This window comes from Hemitrygon akajei, unplaced genomic scaffold, assembly GCF_048418815.1.
Source record: "Hemitrygon akajei unplaced genomic scaffold, sHemAka1.3 Scf000042, whole genome shotgun sequence".
NCBI classification, from domain to species: Eukaryota; Metazoa; Chordata; class Chondrichthyes; order Myliobatiformes; family Dasyatidae; genus Hemitrygon; species Hemitrygon akajei.
The window spans coordinates 7,445,005-7,466,227 of record NW_027331928.1 but is presented as its reverse complement, the minus strand read 5'-3'; the positions used below and the strand labels follow the sequence as shown (position 1 = coordinate 7,466,227).

General features: G+C 48.2%; 1 protein-coding gene across 1 annotated transcript in view; it reads right to left on the bottom strand.

Moving 5' to 3' along the window:
• Positions 1-595: 595 nt before the first annotated feature.
• LOC140720445 (C-type lectin domain family 12 member A-like) overlaps positions 596-21,223 on the bottom strand; it is a 30,294-nt gene continuing 9,666 nt past the window's right edge. Inside the window, exons 3-8 of the mRNA XM_073035299.1 lie at positions 16,479-16,622; positions 11,792-11,908; positions 10,026-10,169; positions 3,540-3,682; positions 2,256-2,320; positions 596-913 (exon numbers count right to left, since the gene is read on the bottom strand). Coding sequence (XP_072891400.1) covers positions 733-913; positions 2,256-2,320; positions 3,540-3,682; positions 10,026-10,169; positions 11,792-11,908; positions 16,479-16,622 — 794 coding nt within the window. The 3' untranslated portion in view covers positions 596-732. The remainder of the gene's footprint in view (positions 914-2,255; positions 2,321-3,539; positions 3,683-10,025; positions 10,170-11,791; positions 11,909-16,478; positions 16,623-21,223) is intronic.

Genomic DNA, 21,223 nt, shown 5'->3' with positions numbered 1-21,223 from the left:
TCCGATGGGGTGGACAGGACACTTGGCCCGCTGGTCTTCACCAGTCACACTGAGTACAGGAGTCGGTAGGTGACGCTGCCGTGGTACAAGACGTCGGTGACGCCGCCCTGCTTTAGGAAAAATGCCACTGAACTGGATATATTGTACAGGGAGTCCTACGGGGATATTGCCGAAACTCGGAGGACTGAGTTATGGTGGGAGGGAGGGAAGGTTGGGATTTTATTCCCTGGAGCGTAGTTATAACCTTACAGAGTTCCATAAACCCGAGAGGGGCACAGACAGAGGGGATGCGGACAGACTTTCACCCAGGATTGGGTTGCCGAGAACCAGACGGCACAGGATTGAGGTGGGAGTGAGTGGAAAACAGAAATAGAGAGAGAGAGATCAGGGAGCCGGAGAGTTTAGAGTGAACGGGGAGGGGAGGTATAGAGTTCCTGAGGAGAGAATGGGAGAGAGGTGAAAGAGGAGTGCAGAGGAAGCAGAGAAAGTGCGGGCGGAGAAAGTTCGAGGGATTATGGGGAGCTGAGGGGTAGAGAGGAAGTAGAGGGAACCAGGAAGAGCGGTGCGGGGGGGGGGGGGGGTGTGGCGAGAACGAAGGGGATAGACGGCGAGAGGGGTTTGTCGGTGTCTGGTGGGGAGAATATGGCAGAGAGGGTGCGGAGCGAATTTGAAAGGATTTAGGATGAGAGTGAAGGGGAGAGAAGGACAAGAAAATGGGGCTAGTAACTTGATTCATGTCTCCTGCACTGCCTGTTGGCAGAGACCCTGGATCGTTTCAGGAATATCCGGGAACAAAGGTGCCGACTTCTCGCAGATGAAATGCCGATCACCATCACAAGGGTTACTCCTTACGCACTGACTGCAGACGGGCGTTCCAGAGGACGGCTTGTACAGGAGACTCCAGCCCACATTCCTATCCAGGAGGGTTAAACAATTTCAACAAAGACAAAACAGCTTCAGTAGAGGACCCGAGCGGAGTCCGTCCCCAAGTTTATCCCATGAATTCGATCTTTCCTAATTGCCTGTGTTAGTCCCCAAACTCATCACATTCGACCACTCTCTCCCCACGGCAGTGCCAGTACCCAGAAAAATATCACGGTCCCAATGTCTCCCCATAATCCTGTGTCAGTTCCCAAACTAATCGTACTGACCCAATGTCTCCCCAGAGCCCCGTATCCCCCAAACTAATCCCACCGAACCGCTTTCTCACCACAGTTCCCTTTCAGTCCGCATACGAATCGAACAGGCCCACCCTTCCCCCTCTGATCTGTTTCAGTCCCCGAACAAACCCCACGGTCCCACCGTTTCCCCACAGAACTATGTCTGTCCCGAAATGAATCCCACTGTTCCACACTCTTCCCTCAGCCCTGTGTGGTTTCAGGTTCATCTCGTTGCCCCTTCCTCTACCCAGACCGTCCCCAAGCTAATCCCATGAATTCGCACTCTCCTAACAGCCTGTGTCAGTCACCAAACGGATCGAAATTCAAACACTCTCCCCCCAGGGCAGAGCCAGTTGCCAGGCAGACACGACGGACCCAATGTCTCCCCACAATCCAGTGTCAGTTCCCTAAATAATCGTACTGACCCAATGTTTCCCCACAGCCCCGTGTCCCACAAACTAATTCCAACGAACCGCTTCCTCACCACAATCCTGTCAGTCCCCATACGAATTAAACAGGCAGACCCTCTCCCTTCAGTTCTGTTTCTATCCCCGAATAAACCCCACTATCCCACTGTCTAATCCCGCAGCCCAGCTCTGTTCTCTCAGATCTATGTCATTCAGCAAACGAATCATACAGTTCCTCACTCGCCTCATACCCGGCGACTACCTCCAAACAAATCACATTAACCCACTATTTGCACAGCGCGCTGTATCGGTTTCCAAACGAATCCAGTTATCCTACTGTCGCCCCTCAGATCCATGTCATTCTCCAAACTATTCCCGCTGTTGCTCACTCTCCTCACAGACCGGCGACTATCTCCGAAATGATCACACTGCACCACGCTGTCCTGACCGACCTGCGTCAGTACCAAAATAATTCCTGTTGTCTGATCTCTCCCCACTGCCCCCTGCCAGTTTCCGAAATATTCCTACTGCCCTGTCCTTCCCCGGCAGACACGTGGCGGCCCAAAATGCTCCCATTGTACCACATGTACCCGACAACCTCGTACAGCCGAATCGTAAACTAAACCCATTTTCCTCCGACGACTATGTCAATGCCAACTCTCACCCCACAACTCAGTCTAAATCTTACCTGTCTTCGCATTGTCCAATCCAGTATGCACGGCTTCTGTTCACAAGTTTGTCTGATACAAAGGTCTGGGAAATTAAACTTATTTGGTTAATGCCTAGAATCGAAAATAATGTACGGAGCTTCTCTCAGCTGATTACACCAGGAATCTGCGATCGGACGGTGTGGAGGGTGCTTCATCGTGTGTCTGACCAGGGGAGTGTGTGATGGGATGGGATAGTGGGAGTTTCACGCTGTGTCTGAACGCGGGAGTGTGTGATGAGACGGTGTGGAGGGAGATTCATTCTGTGTCTGAACTCGGGAGTGTGCGATGGGATGGTGTGGAGGTTAGATTTAGTCTGTGTCTTACCCCGGGAATTGTGATCGGACTGTGGGGTAGCAGCTTCACTTTGAGTCTGACCCTGGGAGTGTGTGTTGTGACAGTGTGGAGGGAGATGCACTTAGTCCCTGACTGCGGGAGAATGTGATGGGACGGTGTGGAGGGAGATTCACTCTTTGTCGTAACCCGGGAGTATGTGATGGGACAGATCTGGACGGAGATTCACTCCGTGTCTGACACCGGGAGTATGTGATGCGGCGGTGTGGAGGGAGATTTACTCTGTGTTTGACCCGGGAGAGTGTGACCGGACGTTGTGGCGTGAGCTTCACTCTGTCCCTGACCCCGGGAGTGTGTCTTAAGGGGCGGTGTGGAGGGAGCTTCACTCTGTGCCAGACCCCCCGGATTGTGTGATGGGACGGTGTGAAGGGAGCTTCACTCTGTGACTCAACCGGGAGAGTGTGATGGGACAATGTGGAGGGAGATTCACTTTGTGTCAAAACCCGGATGAGACGGTGTTGCGGGGGATTTACTCTGTGTCTGACCCAGGGAGTGTGTGATGGGACGGTGTGGAGGGAGATTCACTCTGTGTCTGACCCCGGGAGAGTGTGATGGGACAGTGTGGAGGGAGATGCACTTTGTGTCTGAACCCGTGAGTCTGTGACGGGACGGTGTGGAGGGAGTTTCACTCTGTGTTTAACCCCGAGAGTGTGTGATGGGACGGTGTGGAGGGACATTCACTTTGTATTTGACCCCCTGGATAGTGTGATGGGACGGTGTGGAGGGACATTCACTCTGTGTCTGACCCTTTGAGTGTGTGATGGGACGGTGTATTGTGCGTTTTCACTCTATGTCTGATCCCGGGAGTGTGCGATGGGATGGTGTGGAGGGAGATTCACTCTGTGACTGACCCCGGGGATGTGTGATTGTTCCTGTGTTTCTGTGGGATCTTCTCGTGCTGTGACACATACCGCTTCATCCCTAGAATTGATTTCCAGCAGTCTTGAATCACCGTTTGAGCATTCTTGATTCGCTTTGTAGAAAGATGTTACAGACTTGGAAACGTAATAACACCGGTCTTTATTTGTGACCCAATTCTCGGAACAGGTTTGCTCTGGAAATCAGGAACAAGGAACAGTGAGACACAGAGTGAATCTCCCTGCACACTTTTCCATCACACACACCCGGGGGACGCAGAGAGTGAATTTCACGCCATGCGGTCCCATCACGTTCACCTGAGTTCAGGCACAAATAGAACTTCCCCGCCCCCAACATCGTCCCATCGCACATTAACAGGATCAGGCACAATGAATATCCCTCCACAGCATCCATCACACACTCCCGGAGGAAAATACCTCAGCACACACGTCAAATAGACACAGATATAGAACATAGATTAGGATAGCACAGAACAGGCCTTTCGGCCCACCATTCTGTACCGACTCTTAAACCCTGCCTCCCCTATAACCCCCAACTTAAATTTCTCCGTATACATATCTGGTAGTGTCTTAAATTTCACTAGTGTTTCTGCCTCCACCACTGACTCAGGCAGTGCATTCCACTCACCAACCACTCTCTGAGTAAAAAACCTTCCTATAATATCCCAACCCCCTTGAACTTCCCATCCCTTGCCTTTTGTCTTGAGCAGTGGTGCCCTGGGGAGGAGTCGCTGGCTGCCCATTTTATCTATTCCTCTTAATATCTTGTTTACGTCAATCATGTCTCCTCTCATCCTCCTTCTTGCTGCAAATATTAAAGCCCTAGCCTGTATCGTAATCTCTGCTCATAATGCATACTCTCTAAACCAGGCAGCATCCTAGTAAATCTACTCTGTGGCCTTTCCAATGCTTCCACATCCTTCCTATAATGAGGCGACCAGACTGGACACAGTATTCCAGGGTTTTATAGAGTTGCATCATTTACTCGCGACTCTAAAAACACTATCCCTTGAATTACGAAAACCAACACCCCATAAGCTTTCTTAAATACTCTATGTACCTGTGAGGCAGCTTTCAGGGATCTCTGGACATGTAAACCCATATCTCTCTGCTCCTCCACACTACCAAGTATCCTGCCATTTACTTTGTACTCTGCCATGGTGTTTGTCCTTCCAAAGTGTACCACCTCACACTTCTACGGGTTGAACTCCATCTGTCACTTCTCAGCCCATTCCTGTATTCTATCAATGTCTCTCTGCAATCTTCAACAATCCTCTACACTATTTACAACCCCACCAACCATTGCGTCGTCTGCAAGCTTGTTAACCCACCCTCCTATCCCTACATCCAGGTCGTTAATAAAAATCATGAACAGTAGTGGTCCGAGAATCGATCCTCTTGGAACACCACTAGTCACAACTTCCAATCGGAAAATACTCCGTCCGTCACGGCACACAGCTTTCTGCAGGCAAGCCAAACCTCCTGGGATCACATGCCTTCTGACTTCCTGAATAAGTCTATCGTGTGGAAACTTATCAAATGCCTTACTGAAATCCATATAGATCACATCCACTGCACTATCCTCATCTATATGCCTGGTCACCTCCTCAAAGAACTCTACAGGTTTCCTAGACACGATCTGCCCTTCACAAAGCCATGCTGACTGTCCCTGATCAGACTATGATTCTCCAAATGCCTGTAGATCCTATCTCTAAGAATCTTTTCCAACATCTTTCCCACCGCAGACGTAAGGCCTATAATTACCTGGACTATACCCACTACCTTTTTTGAACAAGGGGACAGCATTCGCCTCCCTCCAATCCACCGGTGCCATTCCAGTGGACAACGAGTACAGAACGATCAAAGCCAGTCTCAGCAATCTCTTCCTTTGCCTCGTGGAGCAGCCTGGGGACTATTCTGTCAGTCCCCGGGGATTTATCCGTCCTATTGTACTTCAGCAACTCCAGCACCTCCTCTCCCTTAATATCAGCAATGCTCCTGAGCTTCAACCTCGCTCATATTGTCCTCACTGTCATCAGGTTCCCTCTCATTGGTGAATACCGAAGAGAAGTATTCAGTGAGGAGCTTGTTCATTTCCACAACTACCAGGCACAACTTCCCACCTTTATCTCTATTCGGTCCTACCTTCACACCTGACACCCTTTTGTTCTTCACATAATTGAAGAATGCGTTGGGGTTTCCCTTACCCTACTCGCCAAGGCCTTCTCATGCCCCCTTCTTGCTCTCCTCAGCCCCTTCTTAAGCTCATTTCTTGCTACCCTATATTCCTCAATAGCCCCATCTGATCCTTGCATCCTAAACCCCATGTATGCTGCCCTCTTCCACCTGACTAGATTTTCAATCTCACTTGTCAGCCATGATTCCTTCACACTACCATACTTTATTTTCGTCACCGGGAGAAATTTATCCCTAAAATCCTGCAAGAGATCCCTAAACATCAAACACACATCCATATAACATTTCCCTGCTAAAACGTCGTCCCAATCACCACCCGCAAGTTCAGGCTTTAGAGCCTTATGTTTTTGACCTTCCCCGTTTAGAAATTTCCTGTCCTCTCAGATTCTATCATTTCCCATGATACTAGTAAAGGCCAGGGAGTGTTGGTCACTGTCCCCCGGATGCTCACCCACTATGAGATCTGTGGCCTGAACCGGTTTGTTACCTAATACTAGATGCAACATGGCATTCACCCTCGTCGGGCTATCAACATACTGTGACAGGAATCCGTCCTGGACACATTTAACAAACTCTGCCTCATCTAAACCATTGGAACTAATCAGGTGCCAATCAATATTAGGGAAGTTAAAGTTATCCATGATAACACCCTGTTATTTTTCCACCTTTCCAAAATATGCCACCCAGTCTGGTCCTCGATGTCTCTACTGCTACGAGGTCGATAGAATACCCCCAGTAGAGTAACTGCTCCCTTCCTGCTCCTGACATCCACCCATACTGACTCAAAGGAGGATCCTGCTGCATTAACCACACTTTCTGTAGCCGTAGTGTTATTCCAGACCAGTAACGCCACCCATTCTCCCCGTTTTCCCCTTTCTATCCCTTTTAAACCACTGAAATCCAGGAATAATGAGAATCCAATCCTGCCCTGGTGCTAGCCATCTCTGTAATTGCCACTACATCGTAATTCCATGTACGTATCCAAGCACTCAGTTCATCTCCTTTGTTCCTGTCGCTTCTTGCATTGAAGAGACGCACTTTAGCCCTTCTACCTTACTACCATTACACCCTTTATTCTGCTTCCCATTCCTCAAAGCCTCTTTATATGTTAGATCTGGCTTTGCTCCATCCACTAACCTTGCAGTTCTCTCATTACCTTTATCCTCCTCCACCTCACTATTTCCTCTATCACTCTGGTTCTGCTCCACCTGCAAATCTAGATTAAATCCACCGCAGCAGCACAAGCAAACCTTCCCGCAAAGATTTTAGTCCCCCTATAGTTCAGGTGCAACCCGTCCCATAGTAACAGGTCCCACCTTCCCTGGAACAAGACCCAATTGTCCAGAATCTTGAAGCCCTCCCTCCTGCACCAACTCCTTAGCCACGTATTTAGCTGTATTTTAACCTATTTCCAGCCTCACTGGCACGTGGCACTGTTAGCAATCCTGAAATTTCAACCCTGGAGTTCCGTCATTGAATTTTGCCCCAAACTCCCTAAACTCTCTGTGCAGAACCTCCTCCTTTATCCTATTCACTTCATTGATCCCTACATGGTCTACGGCATCTGAGTGTTCACCCTCCCTCTGGAAAATGCTGAGAACTCGTTCCGAGACATCACGGTTCCTTGCACCAGAGAGACAACAGTCCACCCGATATTCTCAATCTCTCACACAGAACCTCTTATCTACACCCCTAGCTATTGAATCCCCTATCACTACTGCTCTCCTCTTTACGCTCCCTCCTTTCTGAGCTCAGGGCCTCGCCTCGTGCCAGAGACGTGACCAATGCAACTTGCCCTGGTAGGTTGCCTCCACCAACAGTATCCGAAACGGTGTACTTATTGTTGATGGGAACAGCCACAGGGATGTTCTGCGGTCGCACAGCAACCTGTCCCCTGACTCTTAGGGGTGTCTATCTCCCAGAAACTCCTGTCTATTTCTGCCCCTGCTTCACGAATGATCCGAAGTTGATCCAGCTCCAGCTCCAGTTCCCTAACTCGGTTTGTCAAGAGCTGCAGCCGGATGCACCTTTTACAGGTGTAGTCATCAGGGACAATTTGGCCCGCCCTGACTTCCCACATCCTTCAAACGGAGCGCTCGACTGCCCTAACTGCTGCCTCCATTACCTATTACTAAGCGAATTAGATTAATTAAAGTAGCTTACCTGGCTTTATCTCACTGGGAGCAAGCTCGTCCTCATTCTCTGCTCGTCGAAGCCTCTCGAGCCAAACTACTTGACAGAGAGACCTCAGTATGTGCGGTTGGGAGACTGTAGGTCTGACACGGTGGTCAGCAGCACAGGAGCGCCGCAGGGGACCGTGCTTTCTCCGGTCCTGTTCACCCTGTACACATCAAACTTCCAATATAACTCGGAGTCCTGCCATGTGCAGAAGTTCGCTGACGACACGGCCATAGTGGGGTGTGTCAGGAATGGACAGGAGGAGGAGTATAGGAAACTGATACAGGACTTTGTGATATGGTGCAACTCAAACTACCTGCGTCTCAATATCACCAAGACCAAGGAGATGGTGGTGGACTTTAGGAGACCTAGGCCTCATGTGGAGCCAGTGATCATTAATGGAGAATGTGTGGAGCAGGTTAAGACCTACAAGTATCTGGGAGTACAGTTAGACGAAAAGCTAGACTGGACTGCTAACACAGATGCCTTGTGCAGGAAGGCACAGAGTCGACTGTACTTTCTTAGAAGGTTGGCGTCATTCAATGTCTGTAGTAAGATGCTGAAGATGTTCTATCGGTCAGTTGTGGAGAGCGCCCTCTTCTTTGTGGTGGCGTGTTGGGGAGGCAGCTTTAAGAAGAGGGACGTCTCACGTCTTAATAAGCTGGTAAGGAAGGCGGGCTCTGTCGTGGGCAAAGTACTGGAGAGTATAAAATCGGTAGCTGAGCGAAGGGCGCTGAGTAGCCTACGGTCAATTATGGAAAACCCTGAACATCCTCTACATAGCACCATCCAGAGACAGAGAAGAAGTTTCAGCGACAGGTTGCTATCGATGCAATGCTCCTCAGACAGGATGAAGAGGTCAATACTCCCCAATGCCATTAGGCTTTACAATTCAACCGCCAGGAGTAAGATATGTTAAAGTGCCCGGGTTGATTGTATTTAATGTATCTAAGTAAACTACTTAAGAACTTTTTAAAAGCTATTATTAATGCTTTTTGAGAGAGTGATTTAGATGCATATCATATTTTTACTGAGTTAAATATTGTATGTAATTAGTTTTGCTAAAACAAGTGTATGGGACATTGGAAAAAATGTTGAATTTCCCCATGGGGATGAATAAAGTATCTATCTATCTATCTATCTATCTATCTATCTATCTATCTATCTATCTATCTATCTATCTATCTATCTATCTATCTATCTATCTATCTATCTATCTATCTATCTATCTTTACTAGTCTGTCTCCCACTACTCAATTGGCCGCTCCGTTAATCTGTTCGTTTTTTAAACCCTCTCGCTGCTTCAGAGGCCGACTTTCACGCGCTTGCGTAGTCGTGCCCCGTCGAAACTGCCGAAGAAATGACATTCCCCCTCTCTATCTGCTCGCTTTATAAACTCAACCGTTCTCTCAGAGGAAGAGTGATTCTCCCTCTACAGTTTCTCAACACACCTCACAGCAAAGTGTCAGACACAGAGGGAAGCTGCCTACACACGGTCCCATCACACACACCCGAGTCTAACACAATGTGAATATCCTTATGTACGTCCCATCACACGCACCCTGGCAAGTCACGGAGCTCTCTCTGTTCCGTCCCATCAGTCACATCAGGAATCAGACACAGACTGAAGCTGTCTCTCCACGATCCCATCTCACACTCCCGGATTCCGACACAGAGTGAAGCATCCGCTGCACCGTCCCGTCACCAGCTCCCGGATTCAGAGTGAATCTCTCTCTCCACGGTGCCATAACACACTTCAGGTTTCAGACATGGGCTGAATCTCTCTGGGCACTGTCCCATCACACAATTAGTTGTCAAACACAGACTGATGCTGGATCCATACTGTCTCATCAGACATTCCCTGAGTGAGACATCGAGTGAAGCTCTAATGTTACGTCTCACAATCCCGTGGTTAGACAGAATGAATCCACCTACACTACGTCCCATCACAGTCTCCTGCATTCTGTGATAAATTGAAACTTCCTCCAAGCAACCCTGTCACACACTCACCGTATCAAACACAGAGTGAATCATCCTCCATACCATCTCTTCCCAAACTCCCAATATCAAGTACAGAGTGACGCTTCCTCTCTCCATGCCTGCCCTGTGATGAGGAGCGGGTGAAAGAGGGGGATGATGCCTCACCTCTTCTGCTGGTCAAGAATTCACAGATTTGAGCCTTGGTTTCGTTGACAGATCTGTACTTCGCTTCCATCTCAGTGAACTGGTGACGAAGTTCAGCTTGGTAGTTTCGGTGGCAGGTTTCCTCAGACGGACGAATCAGTGACACTGAGAGAGATGGTGAAGGATGTTTAGCGTTTACAGTGACACGTGAGTCAGCGTCACGCTACCGAACGGGTCACAGAGAGTGTTGTGTCAGTGTCACTGTGAAGGGTGTCACAGTGAAGGATGTACTTGTGGCACAGTGAGAGGCGTCGGCGCCATGTTGAGACAGAAAAGCAGACATATTGATCCCGAGGGAAATTGGGTAATCCCGAGGGAAATGAAAGGCGTGTCTGTGTCACGCTGAGGGGTATATCAATGTCCCGATGAAGATTTTGTTCATGTTGCAATGGGGGTCCACGTCAGTATCCTGTCGGTCAATCCGAGTTGCGGTGAGGAACGTGTCGGGGTCACTGTGACAGGTGTTTAGGTGCCCTGGCCCGAGTTGTGCCGGGTCACAATGAAGTGTTTCTCGATGTCGCGGCGTGAGAAATCTCAGAGTGAGGAGCGTGGAGATGTCACAGTGGGTGGAGTATCTGTGTCATGGTGTGTGTTGTGCTGGTCTCAAAGAGAGGGGTGTGTCTGTTTCACGGTGAGAGGCATGTCATGGGTGTGACAGTGTCACGCTGAGGTATGCATCGACGTCACGGGGTGTAATACGTAGGCTTTGCTGTGAATTTGGAATTCACTATCGCGGTGAGTGGTTTACCTCTGTCGGTGTGAGGTGTGGATAATTGCCTCAGTGAGCGGTGCATCAGCGTTATGTTGAGGGGCGATACCGTCTCGGTAAGGGGTGTTACAGTGAAGCGTGAGTCCTTGTCACGGTGCGGAGCTGGACGGGTCAGGTTGAGGAGCTTATAGATGTCACAGTGAGTGGTGTCTCAGTGTCACAGTAACGGGGTGTTGGTGTCCCTGTGGTGTTTTACAAAAACAATTTGTTTACATCCTGCCTCCATTTGGATCCCGTTCGGCACACCGTGGGTCGAGAGCCCGGCAACAATCACGATAATGGCGGACGTAACGAGGCGGGGTAGGCAGAACCTACGGTTCGATCTATTTCCCATGTTCTCTTTCAGTGTGTGGGTGAATTCAGCCGCGTCACCCACTGGGACTCCCTTCCACCCACCAGCCGCGGTCTCTCCTTCCACCACGATCACCCCTCCCTCTCTCAATCTCAGTTACATTGAGCCTCATCGCTGAGAGTCCAAATCCCTTGACTTCCCAGGGCTGACAAGCGTCTCTCTGATTCCAGAGATTTTGTCACCTCTCCCGAATGTGATCGATTAAGTTGGAGCCGTGGGTGTTTGACTGAGTCCCTGAGGGGAGGCTTATCCAGAAGATTATGATACAGGGGATTCACGGGGAATTGGCCGTCTGGATTCAGAGTTTATTATTTTTCAGCGTTACGGTGAGGTGGGAGTCTGTGTCACGTTGTGGTCATGACGATGTCACAGTGGGAGCTGTGTCACTCTCCAGGTGAGGGTAGTTTCAGTTTCACCGTGAGGAGCGTGACAATGTCACGATGAGGTGCGAGTCGGTGCCACGGCGTGGAAGGTGTCGGTATCAAGGTGAGGTACGTTTGTGACACGTTTAGCGGCGTGTCCGTGTCATTGTGACGTTCTACACTCACGTTTCATTCCACACTGTTAGTTTACGGTCTGACTCCATCCGGAGTCCGTTCGACTCACCGTGGATCGAGAGCCCGACCACTGTTGCGATGAGGAAGAACGTAATTAGGCACAGTAGGCAGATCTTACGGTCCGGTCTATTTCCGATGTTCTCGTTCGGCTTCTGTTTATGCAGACCTGTGGAGAGACCATTAAGATAAGCAGAAGGAGAAGATGGTGAGAGTGAGAGGGGAGCGATGGGGGAAAATGTGAGAGAATGGGTAAGAGGAAACGGGAAGAGAGGTGAGAGAGGGAAAGGCCACGTGAGAAGAGGAAGCGATATTATGAGTGACTCTGGAGTCGGATGTGTGAGAGAGACAGCGAAAGAGTGGGAGAGCGAGGGGGAGTGAGGGGTGAAAAAGTGAGAGAGCGACGGGGAAGAGACAAAGGGAGGGATAGAGAGTGGTTGAGAAAGAGTAGAAAGATAGACTGTCACGGGTTTATTATTTTTCTTAGCTGTCGGCCGACAATTTTGTCCAGGACGCATGCCTTCTGATGCATCTGACAATTTGGAATGATACAGCAATCTAAACCACCCATCTATATTTTCATCCAGATCGCTTATATACATCACAGGTAGGAGAGATACCACCCACATCCATAGATACAGGTCACTTCATTGGAGTAGAACCAGGTTACTTAATCACAGAATGTAGAATAAAGTATCAAAATTATAGAGAAATTGCAGTGCAGGCGGACTATAAGTTTCAAGAGCCGCGAAGAGGAAGATTTGATGTCAAGAGCACATCTTATCGTATTAGGGGTCCGTTCAATAGTCTGATTACTGTAGTGTAGAAGCTGTCCTTGAGCCTCCTGATACATGCTTCCGCATTTTCCCTCCGATGGGAGGGTGCAGAAGACAGAATTTCCGGGGAGCCTTAATGATGCTGGGTGCTTTATCGGAGCAGCAGTATGTGTTGAAAGAGTTCATGGAGGAGAGGCTGGTTTCGGAGCTGGGCTCAGCTCTTTCCACAACGCTCTGCAGTTTCTTGCGGTCATGGGCGGAGCAGTGTTTATATTTTTAGAGAGGAACAGGGCGTTTCTTGAGAATAGGGTTGTAGACATTGTGAACAGGAAAGAAAATAAAACATTTGGTTTTTTTTCCCGCTTGGTAGACTACTCTGTGTGATGGTGTGGCAACCAGGGGAAGTTGACTGACTGATATGTCCGGATTGATAGACATAATGGACGCTTGACATGTCCCGTATCAAGATCCCAGATGGGAGATCACTCTGGAAGATGGGAGAGAGGAATGTAGGGAGTGACGGAGAAGGAACAGAAGGGTGAGAGTGGCCGGGAGAGGGACAGATAGAAGAGAGAAGGGGGAAGGAAATAACACTTGGCGTGAGACCCAGGGAGATTTGTCGGGCTGATTTGACTGGGGAGGACAGAACAGTAATTGGTAGTAGATGTACTATACAGAGGCTTGAACAAGGCTATTCACAAGGTCTCAGATGATAGACTGGTCTGGAGATGGTGTGGAACCCATGGAGATCTGTCTGACTAATTTGATGGCGGCGGACAGAGGTCGTGGTGCTGGATGTAATGTACATCGATTTTAACAATGCATCGGATGGTATACCGTTGTGGGAGGTGCAGTGAGGGTTGGCTGATTAGGTATACAATTTGTTAGGCGATAGGAGACAAAGTTTAAGGTTGAAGCTCGTTTCTCAGACTGAAGGCCCGTCACCAGCGTTGTTCACCGGGGGATCGGTGGTGGCTCCAATGATCTTTCTCAACTATATCGACCATTTTTAACAGTTTATACAATACACGGTGGGTGAGCCTGCAGACGACATTAACGTAGATGGCACTTTAACCAGTGAAGACATTTATCTCTCACAGTGAGATAGCGGTGCAGGCTCGAAGGGCCGAATGGACTACTTCTGCACCGATTGTCTATTGAAGAAGCCCCCGCTAATGTTCCCTTTAAAATTTCCCCTTTCACCCTGAAACCATGCCCTCTGTTTTTTTTCTCCCCTTGCCTCAGTGGAAAAAGCCTGCTTGCATTCTCTCTATCTATACCCATCATAATTTTATATACCTCTATCATGTCTCCCCTCATTCTTCTACGCTCCAGGGAATAAAGTCCTAACCTATTCAAACTTTCTCTGTAACTCAGTTTCTCAAGTCCCGGAAACATCCTTGTAAACCTTCTCTGCACTTGTTCAACATTATTAATATCCGTCCTGTAATTCGGTGACCAAAACTGCACACGATACTCCAAATTCGGCCTCACAAATGTTGTATACAACCTCACCATAACATTACAACACTAGTAATCAATACTTTGATTTAGAAAAGCCAATGAACCAAAACCTCTCCTTACTACCTTATCTACCTGTGACGCCACTTTTATAGAATTTTGTATCTGCATTCCTAGCTCCCTTTGTTGTACTGCACTCCTCAGTGCCCCACCATTTACGTTGTAATTACCATCACACGTGTCTGTATTAAACTCCATCTACCATTTTCCAGCCCATTTTTCCAGCTGGTCCCGATCCCTCTGCAAGCTTTGAAAACTTTCCTCACTGTCCACTGCACCTCCAAGCTGTGTATCATCAGCAGATTTGCTGATCCAATTTACGACTTTATCATCCAGATCATTGATATAGATGAAAAATATCAATGGACCCAGGGCTGACCCCTGCTGCACACCACCAGTCACGGGCCTCCACTCAGATAAGCAATCCTCCACTGCCACTATCTGACTTCTCCTATTGAGCCAATGTTTAATCCAATTTACTGCCTCACCATGTATACCCAGCGACTGAATCTTCCGAACTACCCTCGCATACGGAACCTTGCCAAAGGTCTCACTGAATTCCATGTAGACAACGTCCACTGCCTTCCCTTCATCCACTTTCCCTGTAGCCTCCTCGGAAAACTCCAATAGATTTGTTAAACATGAGCTACCACGCACAAAGCCGCGTTGTTTCTCCCTCATAATTCACTGTCTATCGAAATACTTGTAGATCCTAACACTTAGTACGCCTTCAAATAATTTCCCTAGTACCGACGTCTAATCTGCCGGCTATTAATTTCCCGGATTAATTTTCAAGACTTTTTTAAACGTCTATTTGATTGGCTATCCTCCAATCCTCCGGCACCTCACCCGTAAAAACCGACATTTTAAATCTATCTGCAATGGCTCCTGCAAATTCAACACTAGACTCCTTCAAGGTCCGAGGGAATACCCTGTCAGGTCCCGGGGATTTATCTACTCTGATTGGCCTCAAGATAGCAAGCACCTCCTCCTCTTCAATCTGTGTAGGCTCCATAACTTCACAACTTGTTTGCCTTATTTCCATTGACGCTATGCAGGTTCCCTTAGTAAATACAGGCGCAAAAAAGCCGTTTGAGATATCTCCCATTGCTATTGGTTCCATACATAGCCGACCACTCTGATCTTCAAGATAGATAGATAGATAGATAGATAGATACTTTATTCATCCCCATGGGGAAATTCAACTTTTTTTCCAATGTCCCATACACTTTTGTATCAAACCTAATTACATATAATACTTAACTCAGTAAAAATATGATATGCATCTAAAAACACCCTCTCAAAAAGCATTAATAATAGCTTTTAAAAAGTTCTTAAGTAGTTTACTTAAATACATTGATTCCTAACCCTGGCACTTTAACATATCTTACTCCTGGCGGTTGAATTGTAAAGCCGAATGGCATTGGGGAGTATTGATCTCTTCATCCTGTCTGAGGAGCATTGCATCGATAGCAACCTGTCGCTGAAACTGCTTCTCTGTCTCTTGATGGTGCTATGTAGAGGATGTTCAGGGTTTTCCATAATTGACCGTAGCCTACACAGCGCCCTTCGCTCTGCTACCGATGTTATACTCTCCAGTACTTTGCCCACGACAGAGCCCGCCTTCCTTACCAGCTTATTAAGACGTGAGGCGTCCCTCTTCTTAATGCTGCCTCCCCAACACGCCACCACAAAGAAGAGGGCGCTCTCCACAACTGACCTATAGAACATCTTCAGCACCTCACTACAAACATTGAATGACGCCAACCTTCTAAGGAAGTACAGTCGACTCTGTGCCTACCTGCACAAGGCATCTGTGTTGGCAGTCCAGTCTAGCTTCTCGTCTAACTACTCCCAGATACTTGTAGGTCTTAACCTGCTCCACACATTCTCCATTAATGATCACTGGCTCCATATGAGGCCTAGATAAGAGGACCAATTTTATCCCTTACTATCCTTTTGCTCTTAATATACCTGTAGAAGCTCTTTGGATGATCTTTCGTCTTGACTGCCAAAGCTAATCCAAGTCTTCTTTTAGCCCTTCTGATTTATTTCTTAAGTATTTTTTGCACTTTTTATACTCCTCACACACGTTACTTTTGCTTTTTGTTTCCTATACATATCATACATCTCTCTCTCTTCAGTGTCCCAGTATCCCATGATAAGCAAGGTTCCTTATTCTTATTCACTTTGCTATTAATCCTGACAGGAACATACACACTCTGCACTCGCAAAGTGGACAATCGTGGACCAAAGCGCTCAGGGGTACGGTGACAGCAGTAAGTGGGGACAAGAGTGGCAATCTTGTTTTAACCCAGACAGTGGTCCGTCTGTGGGACGGGCTGCCGGAGGAAGTGGCCGACGCAGATGCATTAGAAATTGAACACTTGTGCGTAAAGCACGTGACCCCTTCAGAGTGATGTCATTATTGTGAACTCTGACCTGCCTGTGCAGTCACTGACATTTCGGCGGCTCCCGAGGCAATGGGATGCTCGTCTTTCGGAAGGTTCCCAGACTCCTGGACGGCCACATCCGCGCCACGTGCGTCAAGCTGCTGCTCCTGTAGTGTAGGGTACGGTACGGGAACTGTGGTGTACAATGGCTGTAATAAATCTTGAATCCTATAAATTCCACCACTGACTCAGGCAGAGTAATTCCATGCACCAACCACACTCTGATTAAAAAAATAATCCGCTTCCCACCCCTTAACGTAAAGCCCAGAAGTTGTGCCCAGAAGAAGTGGTGCTGGCTGTTACTCTACCTCTTACTCTTAATATCTTGTATTAACTCAACCATGTCTCCCCTCATACTGGTTCTCTCCAGAGAGTAAATCCCTAGCTCCCTTAATCTCTGATGACAATGCATTCTCTCTAAACCAGACAGCATCCTGGTAAATCTCCTTCCCACCCTTTCCAATGCTTCCACATACTTTCTACAGTGAGTCGACCGGAAATGGACACAGTACTCTACGTGTGGCCTAACCAAAGTTTTACAGAGCTACATCATTACTCCGCGACTCTTAAACTCTATCCCTTGAATTATGAAAGCTAGAACTTCATAAGCTTTCTTAACTACCCTATCTTCCAGTGAGGCAACTTTCAGAGATCTGTGGACATATACCCCCAGTTCCCTCTGCCTTATCCACCCTTCCAAGTATCCTGTTATTCACTTTGTACTTTACCTTGGAAATTGTCCTTCCAAAGTGTATCACCTCACTCTTCTCTGGGCTGAACTCCATCTGCCACTTCTCAGGCCACTCTTACATCTTATTAATGTCTCTCTGCAATCCTCGACAATCTTCTACACTATCTACAACATCACCAATCTTTGTGTCGTCTGCAAACTTGCCAACCTACCCTTCTACCCCTACATCCATGTCATTAATAAAATCACGAAAAGCAGAGGTACGAGAATCAATCCTTTTGGGCACCAGTAGACGAAACCCTCCAATCCGGAATGTATTCCCTCCACCACGACCCAATGCTTTCTGCAGGCTAGCTAATTCTGAATCCAACTGGCGAAACATCCCTGGATCCCATGCCTTCTGACTTTCTGAATAAGTCGACCGTGTGGAACCTTGTCAAATGCCTTACTAAAATCCATGTAGATGATATCCGCTGCACTACCCTCATCTTTATGCCTGGACACCTCCTCAAAGAACGCTATCGGGATTGCAAGATACTATATGCCCTTCACAAAGCCATGATGACTGTCCCTGGTCAGACCATGATTCTCTAAATGCCCATAAGTCCTGTCGCTAACAAAGTTTTCCAACAGCTTTCCCACCACAGACGGAAGGTTCACTGGTCAATACTTAGCCAGACTATCCCTACGAACGCCTTTGGACAAGGGACAACATTCGCCTCCCTCCAATCCTCCGGTATCATTCCCGTCGACACTGAGGACATAAAGATCCTATCCTGAGACTCAGCAATCTCTTCCTTCGCCTGCTGGAGCTGCCTGGGGAATATTCCGTCTTGCCCCGGGACTGATCTGTCCTAACGTATTTTAACAACTCCAACACCTCCTCTCCCTTAATTTCAGCATGTTCCAGAACATCAACCGCATTCATATTGTCCTCACCGTCATCAAATTCTATGTCATTGGTGAATACAGAAGAGGGGTATTCATTGGGGACCTCGCTCACTTCCAAAGCCTCCAGGCACATCTTCCCAACTTCATCTCAATTCGGACTATTTTTCACACCTGTCATCCTTTTGTTCTTCACATAATTGAAGAATGACTTAGAGTTTTCCTTCACCCTACACTCCAAAGCCTTCTTATATCCCCTTCTTGCTCTCCTCAGCCTATTCTGAACTCTTGCTTGCTATCCCTATATTCCTCAATAGACCCATCTGATCCTTGCTTCCTAAACGGCATGTATACTGCCTTCTTCCACGTGACTAGATTTTCCACTTCATTTGTCAACCATTGTTCCTTCACCCTTCCATTCTTAATCTTCCTCACAAACTTATCCCTAACATCCTGCAAGAGATCCCTAAACACCGACCACATGTCCATAGTACTTTTCCCTGCAAGAACATCATCCCAATTACCACCCGCAAGTTCTAGCCTCATAGCCTCATAATTCCCCATTGCCAAATTATTCTTTTTTCCTGTCCTCTCTGATTCTATGCATTTCCATGAGGGAAGTGGAGGGAGATAAACCCCTAGTCGGATCCTGGGAGTATGCAACGATGTGCCTGATGCCGGAAGTGCGTGATGGGACGGTGTGGAGAGAGTTTCACTCTGTATCTGACCCCGGGAGTGTGTGACGGGACGGTGTGGTGGGAGATTCACTATGTTTCTGACGCCGGGAGTGTGTGATGGGACGGTGTGGAGGGAGATTCACTCTGTGTCTGACCCCGGGAGTGTGTGATGAGACGGTGTGGTGGGAGATTCACTCTGTGTCTGACCCCGGGAGTGTGTGATGGGACGGTGCGGAGGGAGCTTTTCTGTGTGTCTGACCCCCGATATATGTGATGGGTTGGAGTGGATATATCACACATACCTCTTCCACTTTTGAATTTATTAAAAGACGCTCAGAAACAATGTTAAAACACCGACCAACGACTGCTCCGGAAAATCGGACCAATGAACAGTGAATCTCTTTTTTCAGTTGTGGAGAGCGCCCTCTTCTTTGTGGTGGCGTGTTGGCGAGGCAGCATTAAGAAGAGGGACGCCTCACGTCTAAATAAGCTGGTAAGGAAGGCGGGCTCTGTCGTGGGCAAAGTACTGGAGAGTATAACATCGGTAGCAGAGCGAAGGGCGCTGAGTAGGCTACGGTCAATCATGGAAAACCCTGAACATCCTCTACATAGCACCATCCAGAGACAGAGAAGCAGTTTCAGCGACAGGTTACTATCGATGCAATGCTCCTCAGACAGGATGAAGAGATCAATACTCTCCAATGCCATTCGGCTTTACAATTCAACCGCCAGGAGTAAGATATGTTAAAGTGCCGGGGTTAGGACTCAATGTATTTAAGGAAACTACTTAAGAACTTTTTAATAGCTATTTATTAATGCTTTTTGAGAGGGCGATATCAGATGCATATCATATTTTTACTGAGTTAAGTATTGTATCTAATTAGTTTTGCTACAATAAGTGTATGGGACATTCACTGTATCTATCTATCATTATATCCGTCAAAGAAACAGAATGGGAATCCTTTAAAGCGGCCCATCATACATTGCCGGTGTCAGGTGTCAAGTGGAGATGCCAACAAACAGACCGATCACACTGACTCGCCGGGTAAGAGACAGAGTTAAGCTCCCCCTGCACTGTCCCATCAAAAGATACAGTTATCAGACATATAGAGAAGTTCCCAGCACAATTCCCGAAATACATGCCCGGGATCAGACACAGAGTCAAGATCCAAAAACACAGCCCATCACACGCTCCAGGGATCAGACATGAGTGAATCTCCCTCCACACCGTCCCTTCACATGCTCCAGGGGTCAGACACAGAGTGAACCTGCCGCCTCACAGTCCGATAACACAAAACGGATTCAGAAAAAAAGCAACTCTCACTCTTCACTCCCTCTCTCCCATCTCACCAATAAACAGCACTTCAGCCTCCAACAGTGTGTCTGTCTCAGAAATAATAAGAACTCGTGAGACCACATGTAGAACTGAGGAGGGAGGGTGAGGGGAGGAAGGACTGTGCAGAGGTGGTGAGTTTGCAGTGTCTGAGAGGAATTGTTGCGAAACTACACGACCGGCCTGTACACGCAGAAACACAGAACGGAGAGAAGAGAGTAGAAATAGCACCAACGGTACGGAGGACGCGTCACCATTTTTCTGACCCTTGGACTGTGTAAGGGGACGGTGTGGAGGGAGATTCACTCTGTGACTGACCCTGGGAGTGTGTGGTGGGACGGCGTGGAGGGAGATTCACTCTGTGTCTAACTCCGGGAGTGTGTGATGGGACGGTGTGAAGGGAGGTTCACTCTGTCTCTGACCCTGGTAGTGCGTGATGGGACAGTGTGGAGAGAGTTTCAGTCTGTGTCTGATACCGGGATTGTGTGATGGGTTTGTGTGGCGAGAGTTTCACACTGTGTCTGATCCCGGGAGTGTGTGATGGGGCGGTGTGTAGGGAGGTTCACTCTGTCTCTGACCCTGGTAGTGGGTGATGGGACAGTGTGGAGAGAGTTTCACTCTGTGTCTGATACCGGGATTGTGTGATGGGGTTGTATGGCGAGATTTTCACACTGTGTCTGATCCCGGGAGTGTGTGAGGGGACCCTGGGGTTCTATGATTGGATGATGTGGAGGTAGCTACACTCTGTGTCTTACTCTCTTCACCCATTGGAACATAACTGCGGGTTGTCAGTATTTCAGAGAAATATTGAAAGCGTGCGGCTACACTGACTGGGCCGTCGTACAAACATCAAAAAACTTTACTGACGCCGGGAATGTGATACGTACACGCCAGACTGCAGCTCCCTCCACACGATCCCGTTTCACAAATCGGGGGTCAGACGCTGAGAAAAGCTCCCTCCACAACGTCCCATCACACACTGCCGGGGTCAGACCCGGAGTGAATCCCCCTCCACACCGTCCCATGACACAGTCCTGGGGTCAGACACAGAGTAAAACTCCCTACCCAGCGTCCCATCACACACTCCCAGGGTTAGACATGGAGTGGAGCTCCCTCCACAATTTCCCATCACACACTCCGGGGGT